Here is an 18,174-nt window from a genome sequence, read left to right as displayed (position 1 = left end):
ACTACTCTTATGCACACCCAGCTGTTGATGGAAACGACAACAGCTGCAAACAAAACCAAAGAAACCGAGCAAGACCAAAAGATCATGGATGCTGAAACACACACAAACCAGACTACCATTCCGCATATCCAGCTGTTGAAGGAAAGAACAACCCCTGCCAGCAAAACCAAAGAGACCGAAAAAGACCAAAAGATCATGGATGCTGACACACACACCAACCGGACTACTCCTCTGTACACCCAGCTGTTGAAGGAAATGACAATCCTTGCAAGCGAATCCAAGAAGATTGAACCACACCAAAAGATCGTGGATGCCAACAGCCATAAGAGAGTGGGGAGCTACCCACACCCACCTCTGAGGAGCAACTTGGAGGAACCAAAGCCCAGCAAGAAGGACATGGAGACGCAACGGATTGTTGACGAGGGCAGAAAAGAGCAAGAACTAAAGACTACCAAGGAGCTCAAACAGCACCAGGCTGTGGAAGAATTCTCACACTTTGAGTTCAAGAGGGTGTCCAGGAGAAGGTTGGTGAGGTCCTTCATGGTGTTTGGCTTGGTCTTTGCCACCCTCAGCTTCCTCTGCTGTGCTGTGGCACCTCCCACGGAGGACAGTGTGGAGGTGGGTGAGGCCCGCCAGAAGACCCACACTGTTGTCAACACCCCCGGCACTGACAACGGCCAGAACATGCTGACTGCCCGAGAGATTAACAGGAGGGTGAGGGAGGGGAAAGCCAGGAGGAAGCTGCAAGGCAAACGCTGGTACTACCGCCTTTTCAGAAGATCCAAGGCTGTCCCATCCGCTGACGCACACAGGACTTTCCAGGACTTGATAATTTGAAATAATAAATCCTGTAACAGAGTTATGCAACATCACCTCAATTATATTACCTCAAAATAAATATTTTCTGTTTTGATTTCAAATGGTGATCTGTTCTCTGTGGTGATCTGTTTTATTCATTTCATAAACATGGTATGACGATTGTCTGTAATCTTACAAAGCTTTAGAGTGAGGCAAACTCAAGTCTGAAATTTTTAGAATATGTACTATTATGACATCACGTTGGGGGTTCCGTAGGCTCATTGGAGTCTATGTAGAGCCTTAGAATCCTGGGGGAGTTCCCCCAACGTGATGTCATTCCTGCAACCCCACCTTTAAATGCTTACATAGGGCTACCTGAGAGAGGAAGAAGCCAAGGGAAATGGCAGAGGGAATGAATAGAAGAGAGGAACACATTTACATGTATATTATAGTCAAACTAAAGACCAGTGTAGATTGTTGATGTGTGATAGGATGCCTTTGTGCAGTAATGGTTTTGTATGAACAGCTCTGTAGACTTGGCATTCATGAGAAGGGTAGTGTAACCCGAAGAAAATTTAGGAGAAGAGTGCAACGGAAGTCTATGATTTTGATATAATCACAAGCAGTAGAAAGAAGAAAGCTTGGTGGATTAAGTGAATATAGTGTATAGGGAATAGAGCTCAATATACCCCCAAATCTCCACCAGCTGCATTGCTACCCAACTCATACTTCAGCTTTATTCATAAAGACTCAGCTGATGAATGACATGGCGACGCACCCGGGCCACTACTCGGAGCTGGTGGAAGCCTCCCTGGGCACCAGCTCTCTGGCCACAGATGAGATCGAGCGCGACCTGCACCGCTCCCTCCCCGACCACCCGGCCTTCCAGAGCGACACGGGCATATCCGCCCTGCGCAGGGTGCTCACCGCATACTCCTACCGCAACCCCAAGATAGGCTACTGCCAGGTAAGCGCACCTTACTGTATGTGACTGTCGTGGAACACACCTTTTAAAGTGCTGGCACCACAGTTTTTAGGATATTGGGATGTTAAGAATACTGAGCATCCCAAACATTTCTTGTTATTTACTCCCTTTCTCTTCTCTCTCCCTGTTTCTCACTCTTTCTGTCTTGTGGTTACTATGTGGTTACTACTTTGCGCACTCTCTCAGTCAGTCAGTCAGTCAGTCAGTCAGTCAGTCAGTCACTCACTCACACACACACACACACACTCTTGTCTCTTTCTACCTGTCTGTATCTGTCTTTTTTTCTTTCTCTATGTGTCTCTGCCTTTCACTCTCTCTTTTTTACATCTCTCTCCCTTTCTCTCTCCCACTCTTCCTCATGTCACTCCTCATCTGTGTGTCCACAGGCCATGAATATCCTAGCGTCCATGTTACTGCTCTATGCCAAGGAGGAGGAGGCCTTCTGGTTGTTGGTAGCGGTGTGTGAACGGATGCTGCCTGAATACTTCAACCGCAGGATCATCGGTGAGATATACAAACCAAATGTTACTGAACACGCATTCATCGCCTCTCAACACTTGTCATTACTCAACACTTGTCATTAGCCGTAGTCATTTTACTGTCTTCGGGTTTGCCTAGTTTACTTTGTTACGTCTCGTGTTTATGTGTATGTCTCTGAATGTGGTGCTGTGGTAGACTGTGGCATCTGTAAGGACTAACGTAGTGAAGAGTTATTTTGGTCCGTGTTGGGCAGAACCTAATGTGTTACTATAATATAATAATAGTGCAATATGTGATGGTGGACCATTGCTTCATTCAATACTATAGGAAATGGGGAAATGCTGTGCTGCAGTTCTCTCTCAGTGTTGCAGGGTAGTAACGTAAAGTCTTGTAATATTGTGGTGTTTGCATTGTTAGGCTCTCTGGTAGACCATTGCGTCTTTGAGAGCTAGTAGCAGGGGGGTTGGGGGGGGCACTGTGGCGCAGCGCGCTAAGCCCACCACATTTGGGCTTGCATGCCCAAGGGTTGCACCCAGGGTTCGAATCTGACCTGGGTCATTTGCCATCCCTACCCCGTCTCTCTCTCACATTCGCTTCCTGTCGCTCTTCACTGTCCTATCTGAAATAAAGGCGAAAACGCCCATAAAAATACATTTAAAAAGAGAGAACTAGTAGCAGTACATGCATGTAACAGCTTGTAACATAATGTAGGCTTACTTATACTGTACGTTAGAGTAATGGTAAGGCAGTGTTTCCCATACATTGAGGAAACTATGGCGGCTTTAAATTTGGCCGCCATACTTTAAATTTGGCCGCCATAGTTTCCGAAAATGTATTAAAAAATATATATATAATAATTATTTTTTATGATTTCCGTTTTTGTTAAAAACGATTTGAATTACGATTTCCTTCGCATTTTCCTCCTGGAGTAAATACATCCTATAGAGAAAACTACAAGTGCTTGAAAGACAGAGGGATCAAAAGCCTAGTGAAGTTGTTGTAGTTAACTTGGGTTTGGGAGCAATAAAAAACCTTCAGAGAAAGGACAGTTGGGATGAGTTTACTAACACTCCCCAGGCTTTGTTTTACAGTTGTAATGAGTTAGGTGACAGGCCTTCATTGTCACGGCAGAGGACACATCGAGCTGTAAATGAATGTGAATATAGACATAAATGTGTAATATGTTGTTCAGCCCTTTCAATGGGAGGAATTTTGAAAAACTGGCCCTGTGACCAGCACCCCTCATGTAGAATGTGTACGCCTGTGTGTGTGTGGGGAAAAGGCATAGCCTACCCTCTTAGACCCTTTTTGTCTATGTGTTAACAATTTCACAGTACTCTTAAATTCTTATCTCTGCTCCTATTTTGTTTTATTATTTTTTTCATTACATAGACCCCTGCATGAGGGACGAATTAAACTGTTAGTCAGGTTCATTACGTTTGGATCTGAACCTTTCGCTGGATTTTTATGGGGATTTGGAAAACTATACATTTTTGAAAAGTATATTGTATAAGCAATCAGAAAAACCATGTTTCCATTTGCACAAATGTCTGCATGGCGGCCATCTTGGATTTTTCAAAATGGCTTCCGAAAAACCATAATTTTGCAATATCTCAGCTTCTGAATGAGCTAAAACATTGATTCAAACAGCTAAACCTACATTTTCAGGGTCACTGAATCTACTGGTGGTAGTTTTAATGTTCTCAGACAGTTTGTTACCATGCTAATTTATTTGAACTGGTGATTTACTGTATAGTATCTACAAGTAGATGCATGTCTGTCAAGCCCACCATACAAAACATCCCAGCTAGAATGTGCAAAACAGTTTACGTGTCCAGCATTGTGCTGTATATATCCAGGCTTGCTTGTGCAAAGCTCATACCAGCTACATTGTATCCAGTAAACAGGAGCAGTGCCATGTAGTGAATATATTGATTGTCAACAGGCGTTAAATTTTTGCCTTTTGCCTTCCTTCAGCATGCATGTATTTTCTGTATGATGATCCTGGAAACTGACTGCAAGACACAGTTACAAATCAAGTAATAAATTGGTGTTATAAATATTGTTAATGCACATACTGTTTTAAACTGGTGTTGGTGATGGTGGTGGAGTGTAACGGTGAGGGTTCTGTTTGCTGTTTGTTCTGGTTATAATCATGGGTGAAGAGCATTGAGGTGAACAAGAGGCATTATCAAGCATTATGAGCTCATTAACTGGAAGCTGTGTGTTTTATGCCAGTCTGACGATGCCAAAAGGTGGTTCTGGTCCAGAATCCAAGATTAGACGCCGATGGACATGTACTGGAAGTAGTTCAAGAGGGGGCCAGTCTGAGTGATGGGGGCTATTAGGGGTGGGCGGTATGGACGGTATACTATCGTAAAAGGTATTTTTTCCATCAAGGTATGGATTTTGGCCATACCGTTCTACCGTGATATAGCGCATTGCATCCTGCAGATGGCAGTATAGACAGCGTTCTGAACATCCACCCGACTGACTGCTCAACTCAAGTTGTAGCAATGTGGTTGTAGAGAAACGGCACAATCATTTCCTTTGAATAAGCTTCAAGTGTAAAATGTATGGTTAGTGTAGTGAACTATTGTTTGAAATGGTATGTGATGGCAACACATTTCGATTCTGGACTCCACAATTTACTGGGCACAAAATGCAAGCTAACTAGCTAACAGCCCAAGTCATTCATGTCTATGCTGGTGTCTGACAAAATGTGCTTATTTGTGCTAACATTGGTTGCCTTACATTTAATACATTGCGCCAGCCGTAACAGCTGTATGTTACTGTTTCCAGTTGAGATAATACCATTCATGATATCTGACTGGGTGTTAGTAACTAAAATGACTGTTCACTGTTTAAAATGTGGCATTAGCGATTTTGCTAACGTTAGCACGCTAACCGCTGGTGCAGTGAAAGCTGCCATTGCCATTCAAATGCATTAGTTCTGCAATGCATTGCTAACTGCCTCATGTGAAAGTTCGTTTTTCTAAACTTTAACAATGACAGCTTAAACCATTATGCTTGGCATAATCACAGATGCAAGCACACATTTCAAAATTACCATAAACAACTCCATAAATAGACAAAAAGGTGCAATGAAAGATGTAAGCTTAGTTGATACAATCCACGTTCAGTTCTATTTACTCTCAATGTGTTCAGGTTGACACCCCTCCCCTTTCCCCTTCTCTACCGTAGTTTAACCCCTTCGACACTTGGTGATATTGACAGTGTTCTATTGGGGAGCATTGCATTGCATTGCAAAATGCATTTTACATAGGCTAGTTTTTGCTTGTTTTTAAAAAATGTAATGGCAAGAATTCACACATATATGAAAGGACATTGTGTCATTTCCAAAAATCAAATGCAAAGGTTAAAAAAATGTGGGTTTTTTTGGTCATTTTGCAACGCTTCAATTTTAAACAAATGTACAATACCGTGATATATATCGTGATATATACCGTGACTAAAATTATACCGAGGTATACATTTTTGGCCATATCGCCCACCCCTAGGGGCTATGTTAAAATCAAAAGACGACTGCAGAACTGCACTAGACAGGCCACAACCTCCCAGTGATGCAGCACCTTCTGCACTGCTTCCAGGCAGGCCAAGAGAAATGTAAATATTGTTTCTGATCTAAAAAAAAATCGGGAACTCCACTCACTTGGTCGGACAACAGTCAACCAGTAGCAAACCTAAGGAGGCAGATCAACCATGCCGTTTGGGAAATGTTAATTGTTATGGACTTGGTCAGACCAAGTCTCGAAAAATGACTGACCCACCTCAGCATCTGATTCTTCTCCACTATCCACAAGATTTCGTACGAGTCCACTCGATAAGAAACCATGCTTCTTCTACCAAAAGGACGATAGTGAACTGCTTTATCAGGTCAAAACTGCAAATGGCAGTAAAACTCTAAAGGCTGCTGTAAAGTCCCAGAATCCCACCCTGAAAACAAGAATGACCACCAGCATCTCAGCAGATGATGCACATTCAATTGCTGTCCAATATCACAAAGATTGCATTCAGTAGAAAGTGGCTGAAAAAGAGAATCCTCACAGTCTTGCCATAACTGAAATCTGTCTGTTCTAAATGACCTAAAGAAGTCAAAAGTCCCTACTATCCAGAAGCATGTGAAGAAGACATGGTTCATGCTGCAATGACAACTGATGAATATGATAGTATACAGCAACATCAATGATGTCCCATCTGAATTGTACAGACTAGCAAGGGTGTGTCTCTCTTTCGGCCACTTTCTACTGAATGCAAGTTCATGATTCTCCAAGGCTTCTGAATCAAGCATGTTGACATACATTTTTTTCAATGATGTCCATGCTTTGTTTTGTGTTTCCACATCAATACGGTTGATCAGCTCAAGCAGACATGTTAACGTCAAGGCTTCTTTGAGAGTTGTATTTCTGTCAGGCCTGAGTCTCGCCGTACATGACACATGTTTTGTCCCACAATCTTTGTGATATCATACATCAATTGCATGTGCATCATCTGCTGAGATGCGGGTGTTCAGTCTAGTTTTGAGTGTGAGATTCTGGGACTGTTCCAAAGCAGCCTTTGGAGATTTTCCGGCATTTGCAGTTCTGACCAGATAAAGTAGTTCACCATCGGCCTTTTGGCAGATGGAGCTTTGTTTCTTGACGAGTGGAGTGGAGAAGAATTAGATGTTGAGGGGCCTGGGTCATCCATTTCTGTTCATCCTCTCTTCTTGCCACGCTTCTTGGCTGTGCACCGTCCTGTAGAAATGATGTGCATGTTGGTTGCTTGCATGCTGTATTTGAACCTTGTTGGTTGCACCTGAGAGGCCGCAGCAATGCCAGACTGTGTCCCTAGTGTTTCAGCTGGGCAGTTCTGCAGTCGTCTTTGGATTTAACATGGTCCCAATCACTCAGACTGACCCTCTCTTGAACTACTTCTCGTACATGTCCATTAGTGTCTAATCTTGGATTCTGGACCAGAACCACCGTCTTGGCATCATCAGACTGGCATAGAATACACAGCTTCCAGTTAATGAGCTCATGGGCTTGACATGTCTCTTGTTCACCTCGATGTTCTTCACCCATGAATATAACCAGAACAAACTGCAAACAGAACCCTCACTGTTACACTAAAGCACACTCACCAACACCAGTTAATGACATGCTCATATGTGCATTAATAATATTAATAACACCAATTGATTTGTCACTCTGTCTTGCAGTCAGTTTCCAGTATTATCATACAGAAAATGCATGCATGCTGAAGGATTCCCCCAAATTAAAAAAAATTGAACACCTGTTGACACTCAAAACATTCACTATGTGGCGCTGCTCCTGTATACTGGATACAATGTAGCTGTGAGATTTGCACAGGCAAGCCTGTAAATGTACAGCAAAATGGTGGACATGTAAACTGTACCAGTTTTGCACATTCAAGCTGGGATGTTTTAAATGGTGGGCCATCTACTCATAAATACTATAAATCAATAGTTCAAATAAATTGGTGTGGTAACAAAATGTCTGACAACAATAAAACTAACACCATTAGATTCAGTGACCCTGAAAATGTTGGTTAAGCAGTTAAAATCAATGTTCTAACTTATTCAGAAGCTGAGAAATGACAAAATATAGGTTTTTCGGACGCCATTTTGAAAAATCCAAGATGGCCGCCACCTGTGCAAATGGAAACATTGTTTTTCTGATTGCTTATACTATCTACTTTTCAAAAATGTATAGTTTTCCAAATCCCCATAAAAATCCAGCAAAAATACATAATGAAACTTTAACTGTAAACAGAAATTATTCACTGAATTGCATTTTTTTTTTTTAATATATAAATGTACTCCCCCCCAAAAAAAGGCCCGCGTGAAAAGACGCCCCCCCCTCCCGGAAAAAAAATCCCGGCTGCCCCCATAGTTTCCAAAATTTCTGTGGGAAACACTGTATTATTATTAGGGGCCAAGCAGCGAAGCTGGCGAAGGCCCCTATAGAGTTAGTAGGTTTTCTTCATTATTATTCTCTAGTCACCATTCCTATCCCTCTGCAAGTCTATGGCAGCCCATAGAACCGTAGGCAGGAAAATGCTGTAAATTGGCACACACATTCGGGCCCAGCTCAGCATTACCCACAGCAATTTATAGGACCCCAGCCCCAACGCTCTAGCGCCACCAGCAGGTCAAAGTTGCAGGTACATTTCTGCTTGTAACTTTTAAACCGCTTGGCCAATTTTCATAAACTTGATATCCCTGGAATCCTTGAGCCAAGACGAATCCAACGCACCCTATGACGTCATTTTCCGCCAGGATAGTTTTCCCGCCATTTTGAATTTTGTAAAATTCAATAAAAATGTTAATTTTCCCACAATTTTTTACCAATTCGCCCGAAACTTGGTTTATAGTATCTCTGGACTGAGTTACACATGGGGTCTCAAGGAATATTGGATATCTTTTATCGTTTAGCCGTGACAGCCAATCAAAACTGTTGTAAAAGTGGTGAAACAGGAAGTGAGGTCATATCTCAGCAACCGTTTGTTGAATTGGGCTGGGATTTTGTACACACATAGTAGTCCATCCCATGACCTACCACAAAAAAAATCGAATCCCCAGCTCAAACTCTGTAGCGCCACCAGCAGGTCAAAATTTTAGCTACATTTTTGCCTGTATCTTTTGAACCGTATCCCAATTTTCAAAATATTGGTACACAGGTCATCCTCACACCATGTTGCACCCAGGTATGGATTTTCGTAACGATTGAAAAAACTATCAGCTCACAGCTGCCATTCAAAATTGTGGAAAGAATGGAGGGATTTTTTCTCATCTCTCTGTCTCCTCTGCTCCCCTTGCGCACGTTCACTGACACCATTCTCGGCAGGGGGTCAAGCCCCACTGCCCCAGCCCCTGCACCCCACCCTCCACCCCCTCCTCACACACACACAGACAGACAGAGGGAGAGGGAGGGGGGAGAGGGAGAGGGAGAGGGAGAGGGAGAGAGAGGGAAGAAGGGAGGGAGGGAGGGAGAGGGAGGGGGGAGAGGAAAGAATTTTGAACACCTCTTGTCGTTTGCCGGTGACAGCCAATCAAAATTGTCATAAAGGTGGCAAAACAGGAAGTGAGGTCATATCTCAGCAACATATCTCAGCTCTTAGTCAATTTCTGTTAGGATTTTTTGCACACATTCTAGTCCATCCCATGACCTCCCACAAAAAAATCCAGACCCCAAGCTCTCTAGCGCCACCAACAGGTAACAGGAAGTGAGCTCATATCTCGGCAGCTCTTCAACGGATTCAAACTAAACTTGGTTTACGTGATCACACTCTCGTCCAAGGAATGCACACCAACATTGGCGAGATTTGGACCAAAGGGGGCGCTGCAGTTCCTTCTGTTGCCGTGGCGGCTCTGGCAAGTTTACTGCTTGGCCCCGCATTGCTGCTTGCAGCTATATTTACTATTATTATTTTATGAAACACAGCAATTACAGGATATAATAACTACTCAGTGACAATTCTAGCTTCATCAATACGACTTAAACTTCACCTACAGACATGATTCATTTTGATTAACAAATGCAAAATAGTCTCATCACTAGTCATCATGTATTTCTCCCACCAATTGTATGGGCTTACTGAAACGTCATGACGGCACAAACACAAGTGCAGTAAGGGATCACGACCAACTGACTTGATGTGAAGGCGCATTATACACACGCAGAAGCGAACACACATACACACAGAGGCTTATACACACACACGCACACACACACACAGGCTTGGTAAGCCCTCATAGCCGACTCACTAGGTGTGGTGGGGGTTGGCGGCTTCTGCGTTCGGGGGGGTAGAGAGGAGGAACGGTGGCCCTCGGGGGACAAACTTCTCTGGGCCCTCAGATAGGCCCCTCCCCCTCTGTGACCGGACCCACCTCTTTGACCGAGGACATCGGCTATTGCTATTAGCTCAGGCTCGGGCTCGGCTATATCGGGCATTGCCATTGGCTCAGGTGAAGCTCCTCCCATTCCTGTGCCAGACTGGCAGGCGCTAGTGTCAACAAATCCCACCGTAGGCCTACTGCTGCCTGGCCCTACACACATACACACACACACACACACACACACACACACACACACACACACACACACACACACGCACGCACGCACACACGCACGCACACACAAGCACAAATGCACACACATACACAAGAAGCACAAACGCTCGCACAAATAAGTGCATAGACACATGCAAATAACATATACATACGACACTACTTGACAATGGCAGATACGGGCACATGGCAAGCACACACAATTACGCTTGATGAAAAAGCAACATGCAACACCACAGAAAACAAAACACTGTGTGCCTGAAATGTGTTTGTGTTGTGTGTGAGTGTGTGTTTGTGAGTTTCTGAGTGTGTGGGAGAGAGAGAGAGAGAGAGAGAGAGAGAGAGAGAGAGAGAGAGAGAGAGAGAGAGAGAGAGAGAGAGAGAGAGAGAGAGAGAAAGAGGGAGGGGGAGAGAGAGAGAGAGAGAGAGAGAGAGAGAGAGAGAGAGAGAGAGAGAGAGAGAGAGAGAGAGAGAGAGAGAGAGAGAGAGAGAGAGAGAAAAAAAGAGAAAGAGTGTGTGTGTAACTTGTGTGTATGTGTACCATTGCCTGGTGCGAGAGAGATCTCTGGGTGGCTTTGATGCCCTTCACATCTCTGAGCTACTGTGTGTATGTGTTTATGTGTGTGTGTGTCGTACTGGCGGCTCCGCGGTTGGCTTTGGACAGGGCCTTTCCCTCGGTGGCTTTGGTGCCCTCCATCTGGATGAGAGCCCTCATGACGGGCGTCAGGGTGGAATCCCCTCGTCGCCCTTGTGGCTGTCCTTGTCCGTGCGTCATGGTGGCATCTCGTTGTCCCCGACCCCTCTGTCTCCCCTGTCCCTCTCTTCGTCCTCGACCACCTTGACCTTGTCCTTGTGTTTGAGAGGCGGGGTCAGCCTGGAGGTCACGAGCAGGAGGGGTTACGTGCCTGTCACACACACACACACACAAGGGAAGACACCAATGAGAGAGAGAGAGAGAGAGAGAGAGAGAGAGAGAGAGAGAGAGAGAGAGAGAGAGAGAGAGAGACTGATACACATGGAAAATACACCAATAAGACATTGCAGCAATGAGAGAGTTGAAAAAAATCAGGGATGCGTTTCTCAGCAACATCGTTGCTAACTAAGTTGCAACTTACTTAGTTGCAATGCAATTTCCCATTGGAAACCAAACTGATTGGCAACAATGCTCTCAAGAAATGGGGTTCTGGATATCAGCAAAATGCAACAAATGTGCAGTAAGGCCCACAATGCCTTTGAAACCGTAGACTCTAAAGCCATTGAAGTTGCACAACGTGTAAACATTGAAATGCTGCAATGTCTGGACCATCTGATTGGGATCACAGCACAAGTCAGACTAAATCATCCCATGGGGCCTGGGAAGTTAAACAATTTGACTGGGCTCTAACGAATTGCTCAAACCTATTTTCAGATCTACCTAGCTTTACCCGTAGATCACACATATGCTGTACCTCAGAATTAGTGATTGTCAACTTCACTTGTTAAGCGATGTGTCAGTTGTGTGAGTGCAAAAAATACAAAATCGTTTGGACTACACAAGAGAAGGCGCATGTCTGACGTGCACCCAAGTCAAGCTGCGGTGTGGCGGCACGGCTGGCGATGCGCCTTCAGCCTCGGCTCACTGTCACATACCCGAGGAGCATGTTGTCTGTCACCTTGTCTCGCACAAAAACTAAAATCACGTTTGTTGCCTTCCGAAAAGGAGTGGTCTTCAAACGCCAATCCAAATCTTTGACATCTCCTGGCATCATTTGTGAAATCCAGAGCACATGTCAAGCAGAATCAGGATTTAGCTTGAACCCGCTCCATCCAAAACATTTTTAAGTTAAGGCCCCATGGACCGGAAGTGGAAGGGCGTGACTTAGATGCCCTATTCCCACTTCACTCCAGTCATCCCCTTCATGTTCAACAGCGCCCCCTGCCTGGTCAGGAGTGGCATTACCTCTTGTCTGGTGCTGCAGCTTTGGCAGGGGAGTGCGTGTTGGTCTGCTCTGCCTGGAGCCCTGTGGGGACAGGGGACCTCCTGGCGCCTGCATCCGCCTCATGGTAGCGCCTACTGGGGGACATCAGCAGGTCCGGGTGGTGGAACAAGCTGCAAGAGGACCACAACCAACCATGAATACTCAGTTTAATTATTCAGCCATTTTGTTATTACCACGGCTCTAAATTAACTTTTTTCATCACCAGTCAAAATGGCTAGCAGATGTTAATCTTACTAGCCAAACACGCTCACCTATCGGTCAAAGTGGCTAATAATTTGGTCTTTTCTACCAGCCAAACTGAAATTTCACTAGCATTTGGCCAGTTGGCTGGTATTAATTTAGAGCCCTGGTTATTACCATTAATAATTATTGCATATATTTGTGATTCCGTTGTTGTTAACATTGACATTGTTATAATTATGATGATTCTTCATTCGTAATATCCTCCTTAATCACTACTATCAACATTATAAGCTGCACAGGCACACAGCGGAGGCATCTCAGCATCAGGCATCATCTTTCATGTGGAGTGGAGTGCCCCCCAGGGGACAAGCTGAGCATTGCAGGCCATTGCTTGGTACAACCATCTTATCTATTGGGGCCAGTACACAGTGTTCTTAAGCACGTACAATGAATGCAGCATTTGTATTAAAATAATGCGAAACCGGGGACACAGCACGCGTGTGTGCGTGTATGCTTAAGTCTCACCCAGTAGTCTGCGAGTGTGTGTGTGAGGCCATTCGTAGTTTGGCTTGGCTCTCATGCTCCAGCTGTTTCACCTGGGACTCCAACTTCATGATCACTCTGAAACAAACACACGCGAACACACACACGCACGTGCACATGCACACAGACACGTACACAGACACACAAACACACACACCCACACCCACACACACGCACGCACACACACCTGGAGTAAGCAGGCACTCTCCCTCATACCTCTGAAACAAACACACCTCTAGAAAGCAAGTATCATTTAATTCATCTGTCTGATACCACACATACTATACAACACATTTATCCAACACAACAACAACTGCTACAGTCTGTGTTCTGGCACTACACTAACAACACCAAAGGAAGACTTAAAAAAAGGATCAAGTCACCTCTTGAGATCGGATATCTGCTCGCTGGCCTCAAACAACTTGTTGTCGGTCGAGAATAACTTCTCCTGTTCAGAGGGGTTATAAGACATAGCGTGCCGTTATAAAGCAGGAATAGACTTTCTCCTAGCATGTGTTACATTACATTACACTTTAACTAACGCTTTTATCCAAAGCGGCTTACAGTTATACAAGTTGTTTTACAAGTGTGAAAGCATTCAAGAGATTTTAAGGAGAGATGGATGTATATATAGTGTTTTCGAAACTGATGGGACACTTACCTTAGTGCCATCATTCTCTTTCCGGAGTGAGTCGTACTCAGTCAGGAGCTGCATAGGCAAACACACACAAACAAAACAAAAGCGGTGAGCAATGGGTCTGATTTTGTGACTTAATGATAACATTACATTCTTCAGACAACTTGAAGAAACTCCCGCACACTGACCATTTCGCTGTTTTTCTTAATTGAACGATGTTTTGGGTCTAGTACAGAAACGAAAACAGAGAAATGGTCAATGTGCAGGAGTTTCTTAAAGTTGTCTTAAAGTTGTGTGACACACCGTTGCAAGACGTCATTGACGATAGAAATTTAATCCAAAATCTTGCGAATAAAAGGTCATTTTCTCATTTGCAATCGGTAAGTTGAATAGGGAAAGGTCGCTCAAAAGTTGTTCAAGGAAACTACTGTTTTTGCCACACTCTCCTGACCTCAAGCAAGATGTTGTGTTTCTGTCTCCTGCTACCATACACTATTATAATCGTTAACATCCAGTGATGTAGTCTACTTTTTTATGGTGAGTATACTGTATATTTGAGCATTTTTTGAAGTGGGTATACTGTATATATTTGTGCTATTCAAAACAATGGATCAATCAATTTTAAGTGGGTATACTGAAATCCCTGAAATTTAGAAGTGGGTATCCATGATTTGCATGTGACGTCAAACGTTCTAGTGGACGGCTACTGGACGGCAAGAGTGCCGCATTAATGAATGGATTCCTATGGGACTCGCAACGTTTAGTAACTCATAACGTAACTTAGATCGCCGATAAACTAAACACCGTGAACACCCATTGTGCTGTTTGTTACAAAAACAGATAGGGTTACAACCCAGGCGTGACTTTTCACTAGATCTCAAAATAAAACGAGAAAGCTGAGGTGAATCGCGGCAACCAACTGGAAAACCATCAAACTAGCCTACTCAAGTAGCTGGATGAGCACCACGGTAAGTTTCTCATTTGCCATCCTTTGTATCATCATTTGTCTCTTAATTCGTGAACGCTAGTTAATTTAAGTCTAATGTGCAATTTCAGTGGCTTTTTCTGTGAGGTCAATGTAAGATGCTTTCCATGATTAACGTTAATTATCAGCATCATTACGCTATGATGGACGTATGCTAAGATATTGCAGGCTGTAACATAAACACGGAATTCATAAAGCTCTTGGTGAAATAGCAAGGCTATGACGTTCATACTGTTAAGGTTCAATTTCAAATGTAAAAATAAACCATGTGTACATCTCTAGCGCTGATTTCCCAAGTAGTAGGCCTACTCTCCAGCATGATGCTGTCATGAAATGCCAATCACCTTATCCATGCTGGCCTATTTATAATGACATGCATAGGCCCACCAGTGTCGATGTTGTTGTCAATAATATGAAGTCCACCACTTTGTTGTGTTGTCATCCAAATTGTCTGCCCTCTGAAATCAGTCACACACATCAGAGGCTTAATGGTTTGGGAAGTGGTATTACGATTGGAGGGTTGCAGGTTCAAATCCCATCCTACACCTCTCCCTTCACCTCCCATCCAGGCTGAAGTAGGCCTATGAGCTAGGCACCAAGCCCCATGCTGCAGGGACAGTTAACAATTCACTGTGAGTAACAAAGTTGCTTTGGATAAGTGTCAGCTAAGTGTTATCTTTCTGTTTCTCCAGATGAGAAGAGCGATGATCTGATGTCATGACACATATGTATGGAAGAGCCAGAGGTCCAGCACACCAAGTCAAGTTTAGCCTATTTCAACCTCTTAATCACACCAACTCAATGTAGTAATCAGTTCATTCAATGGCTCAAATACTTTATTTTTAGACACAAAGTACAAATACATTTCAAGGTTTTGTAGGTGATGGGAGGGGATATCTGTTGTGGGGTGGACATGTACAATAGACGTGCAAGTACTTATTTATATTAATAAATGGTTATCTGAACTAGGCCTGTAATAGTCAACCCATTGATGCTGGATGCTGTGTACTCGTTGTATTGACCTAGGTGCCTGGAGCGACAGCATTTAGGCATGACATATTGGATTTTTTTAGATTAAAAATGTGGGTATGTTAGAGCTGAATTAACATGTTCTAATGCAAGAGGATGGTCTTAGCTTTTAAAACTCATATCATGTCTGTATGTGCTTCAGAGACTTATTTAGTTATTTGGGTTTTTTTTTATAGGATGAGGACCCCTTTCTTAAAAGGGGCATAGGCAATTAGCTGGCATTTTGGTGCCGGCTGAAATGGGTTAATATTATTTACATACAGCACTATCCCCATACCAGTATACCCATGTCACCTGAGATATACATTCAGTGGAGACAATATAATTAGTTAGACTAGACTGAAGATTGACAGGCGGTCATGGGTAAGTGGTTAGAGTGTCAGCCTTGTATCCCAAAGGTTGCCGGTTGGACTCCCGACCCACCAGGTTGGTGGGGGGAGTTAAGTAATCAGTGCTCTCCCCCATCCTCCTCCATGACTGAGATACCCTGAGCATGGTACCGCCACACTGCTCCCTTGGGGCGCCATTGGGGGCTGCCCCCTTGCACGGGTGAAGCATAAATGCAATTTCGTGCAGTGAACACTTGTGTGCTGTGTCACAATGTCAATGGGAGTTGGAGTTTCCCAGTTGGGCTTTCACAGAAAATGTTCTACGTTGTTGTATTAGTGCAATAAAATAAGCAAGACATGTCTGGATGGACTTCATCATTTCAGTTATTTATTATCACAGCTACTCACCATCAATGACAACCAGGGCTCACCAGCCAACCAGCCAAATGCTGGGAAAATTAAGTTTTGCTGGTAGGAAAGAAAACATACTTGGCACTTTGACCCATTATTTAATGTACCGGTATGTTTGGAGATTAACATACTAGCCATTTTGGCTACTAGTGAATAAAAAAAGTTAATTTAGAGCCCTTCTGAAAACTCCAACAACTGGTAGAGGTGATCAGTGCATCAGGGGAGGAATGTAAGGGTAGGCCCGATGGATGAGGGGAACAGCATCACTGATGGTGAGGTCCTGGTGCTGCTGCAAAGCCAAAGAGGAAGAAGCCTCTCTGGACACCTCTTCATGTTGGCTCCCCCATCTAATTAGAAAAAAAGAAAAGACAAACATGCTATTTAAAATGAATCTAGCCATGCATTGTAATGTACTGGTACAGTACTGAATAATTAACTCCCTTGGCAATATTGTCTGAATTAAAATGTGATGTAAAATGTCAGAAAATAACACTCATCCCAACTTACTAGTCATGTATTTACCTGTGCTGCTGGGATGCTATTCTTGGACGTCATCCTGGCCACCATGACTCATGGTTTTAGTTTGGGTGCTGACCACCTGACTGATGAACCTGCAATTACTAAACAATAAAAACAATACAAGATAAATAACAGGTTTGTTGTGCTTTTCTTTCTCTTGTGAAGGTCATCTTTTCAAATGATTTATTTAATCAAATCAAAATTATTTAATCAAAGTATGTAACCGACATTCTGTCCTATGTGTTTCTACATGTGCAATGTAATGCAACACCGATTTGAAACATTGAAGTATGTCAAGTCAGCTTTTATTGTCACTTTATTTATGGTCATACAAGGGAAACGACGTTTTCTCTCTACCATGCCAGGACATAGACAGGACTGACAATTACAGACAGACAGAAAGTGCAAGACAGGACAGGTAGCAGTGATGGACTGGTAACATAAGTGGTCAATAATAATACAGTACAAATGAACATATTGGACATGTAAACAGAAGATAAGATATATAATTATATTTCACAATAGCCTACATTGTGCAGACGTGGCTAAACAACAATGAAATCCACTTGGATGAAACGAAGCGAGAGAATTCAAGTTAACCTACAAGATACATCTGAGATGAAAAGATATGCTATTCAAAACACCACTTTGCGAAATGCCTGACACAAAATGTACCGTGCGTCTTGTAGCCTAGTAAGTTAGGTTAGCAGCATTATCTTACCTGTGCCATGCCACGAAGAAGAGGATGCAGCCGCGGTGCCCAGCCACCAATGAAGATTATTTTGCCAATGCAGAGGTTTGGTTTAAGTTCACAACTTTACTGAAGAAAATAAACACGGGATAAAAAAATATATATCGCAGGCAGAGTAAGTTCATGGCTGGAAGCAAGCAACAACTTTCTCTTCTTCTCCCAGTTTGTCGTACCGCCCGTCCCCGTTATGCCATCTAGTGGAGCAGAATACATTTGAATAAATCTATGATTTGAACACATCCACCGTGGCCAACCTAGCCTGATAACGCCAGGTACATATCCCGTTTAAAAAAAAAACAAGAACTACGTGTTTCTTTGGTATTTTATGGTCAAAGTTGTCTTCGTCTGCATATAATTCCTATGTACGAATGTGTACTTCTGCCGTCCAGCAAAATCGATTACGTAATATTGTGACGTCAATGCAAATGATGGATACTCCGTATACCCGTGTTC

General features: G+C 43.4%; 2 protein-coding genes and 1 long non-coding RNA gene across 5 annotated transcripts in view; 1 reads left to right on the top strand and 2 right to left on the bottom strand.

The window, feature by feature from the left end:
• The window catches only part of LOC134458176 (M-phase phosphoprotein 9), a 65,526-nt gene that overhangs the window by 14,416 nt on the left and 32,936 nt on the right, over nucleotides 1-18,174 (bottom strand). The window contains exons 16-21 of one of the 2 annotated variants that reach the window (XM_063210336.1): nucleotides 13,722-13,769; nucleotides 13,444-13,508; nucleotides 13,043-13,138; nucleotides 12,295-12,444; nucleotides 10,992-11,260; nucleotides 10,053-10,334 (exon numbers count right to left, since the gene is read on the bottom strand). In XM_063210336.1, the coding sequence (XP_063066406.1) occupies nucleotides 10,053-10,334; nucleotides 10,992-11,260; nucleotides 12,295-12,444; nucleotides 13,043-13,138; nucleotides 13,444-13,508; nucleotides 13,722-13,769 (910 nt within the window). The remainder of the gene's footprint in view (nucleotides 1-10,052; nucleotides 10,335-10,991; nucleotides 11,261-12,294; nucleotides 12,445-13,042; nucleotides 13,139-13,443; nucleotides 13,509-13,721; nucleotides 13,770-18,174) is intronic. The other variant, XM_063210337.1, reaches the window with a different exon arrangement.
• LOC134458177 (TBC1 domain family member 8B-like) overlaps nucleotides 1,556-18,174 on the top strand; it is a 43,787-nt gene continuing 27,168 nt past the window's right edge. The window contains exons 1-2 of one of the 2 annotated variants that reach the window (XM_063210339.1): nucleotides 1,556-1,765; nucleotides 2,170-2,287. In XM_063210339.1, the coding sequence (XP_063066409.1) occupies nucleotides 1,556-1,765; nucleotides 2,170-2,287 (328 nt within the window). Of the gene's footprint in view, nucleotides 1,766-2,169; nucleotides 2,919-18,174 lie in introns of those variants that run through there. The other variant, XM_063210338.1, reaches the window with a different exon arrangement.
• LOC134458178 (uncharacterized) lies at nucleotides 16,407-17,998 on the bottom strand. The gene is made up of 2 exons (XR_010036542.1): nucleotides 17,692-17,998; nucleotides 16,407-17,071 (listed from the first exon to the last, which is right to left on the bottom strand). It is a non-coding gene; the product is annotated as an uncharacterized LOC134458178 (long non-coding RNA).

The sequence above is a fragment of the Engraulis encrasicolus genome, chromosome 11 (assembly GCF_034702125.1).
Source record: "Engraulis encrasicolus isolate BLACKSEA-1 chromosome 11, IST_EnEncr_1.0, whole genome shotgun sequence".
NCBI lineage: Eukaryota > Metazoa > Chordata > Actinopteri > Clupeiformes > Engraulidae > Engraulis > Engraulis encrasicolus.
Note: the sequence above shows the minus strand (reverse complement) of the source record. Positions and strands in the feature narration are given on the sequence as shown.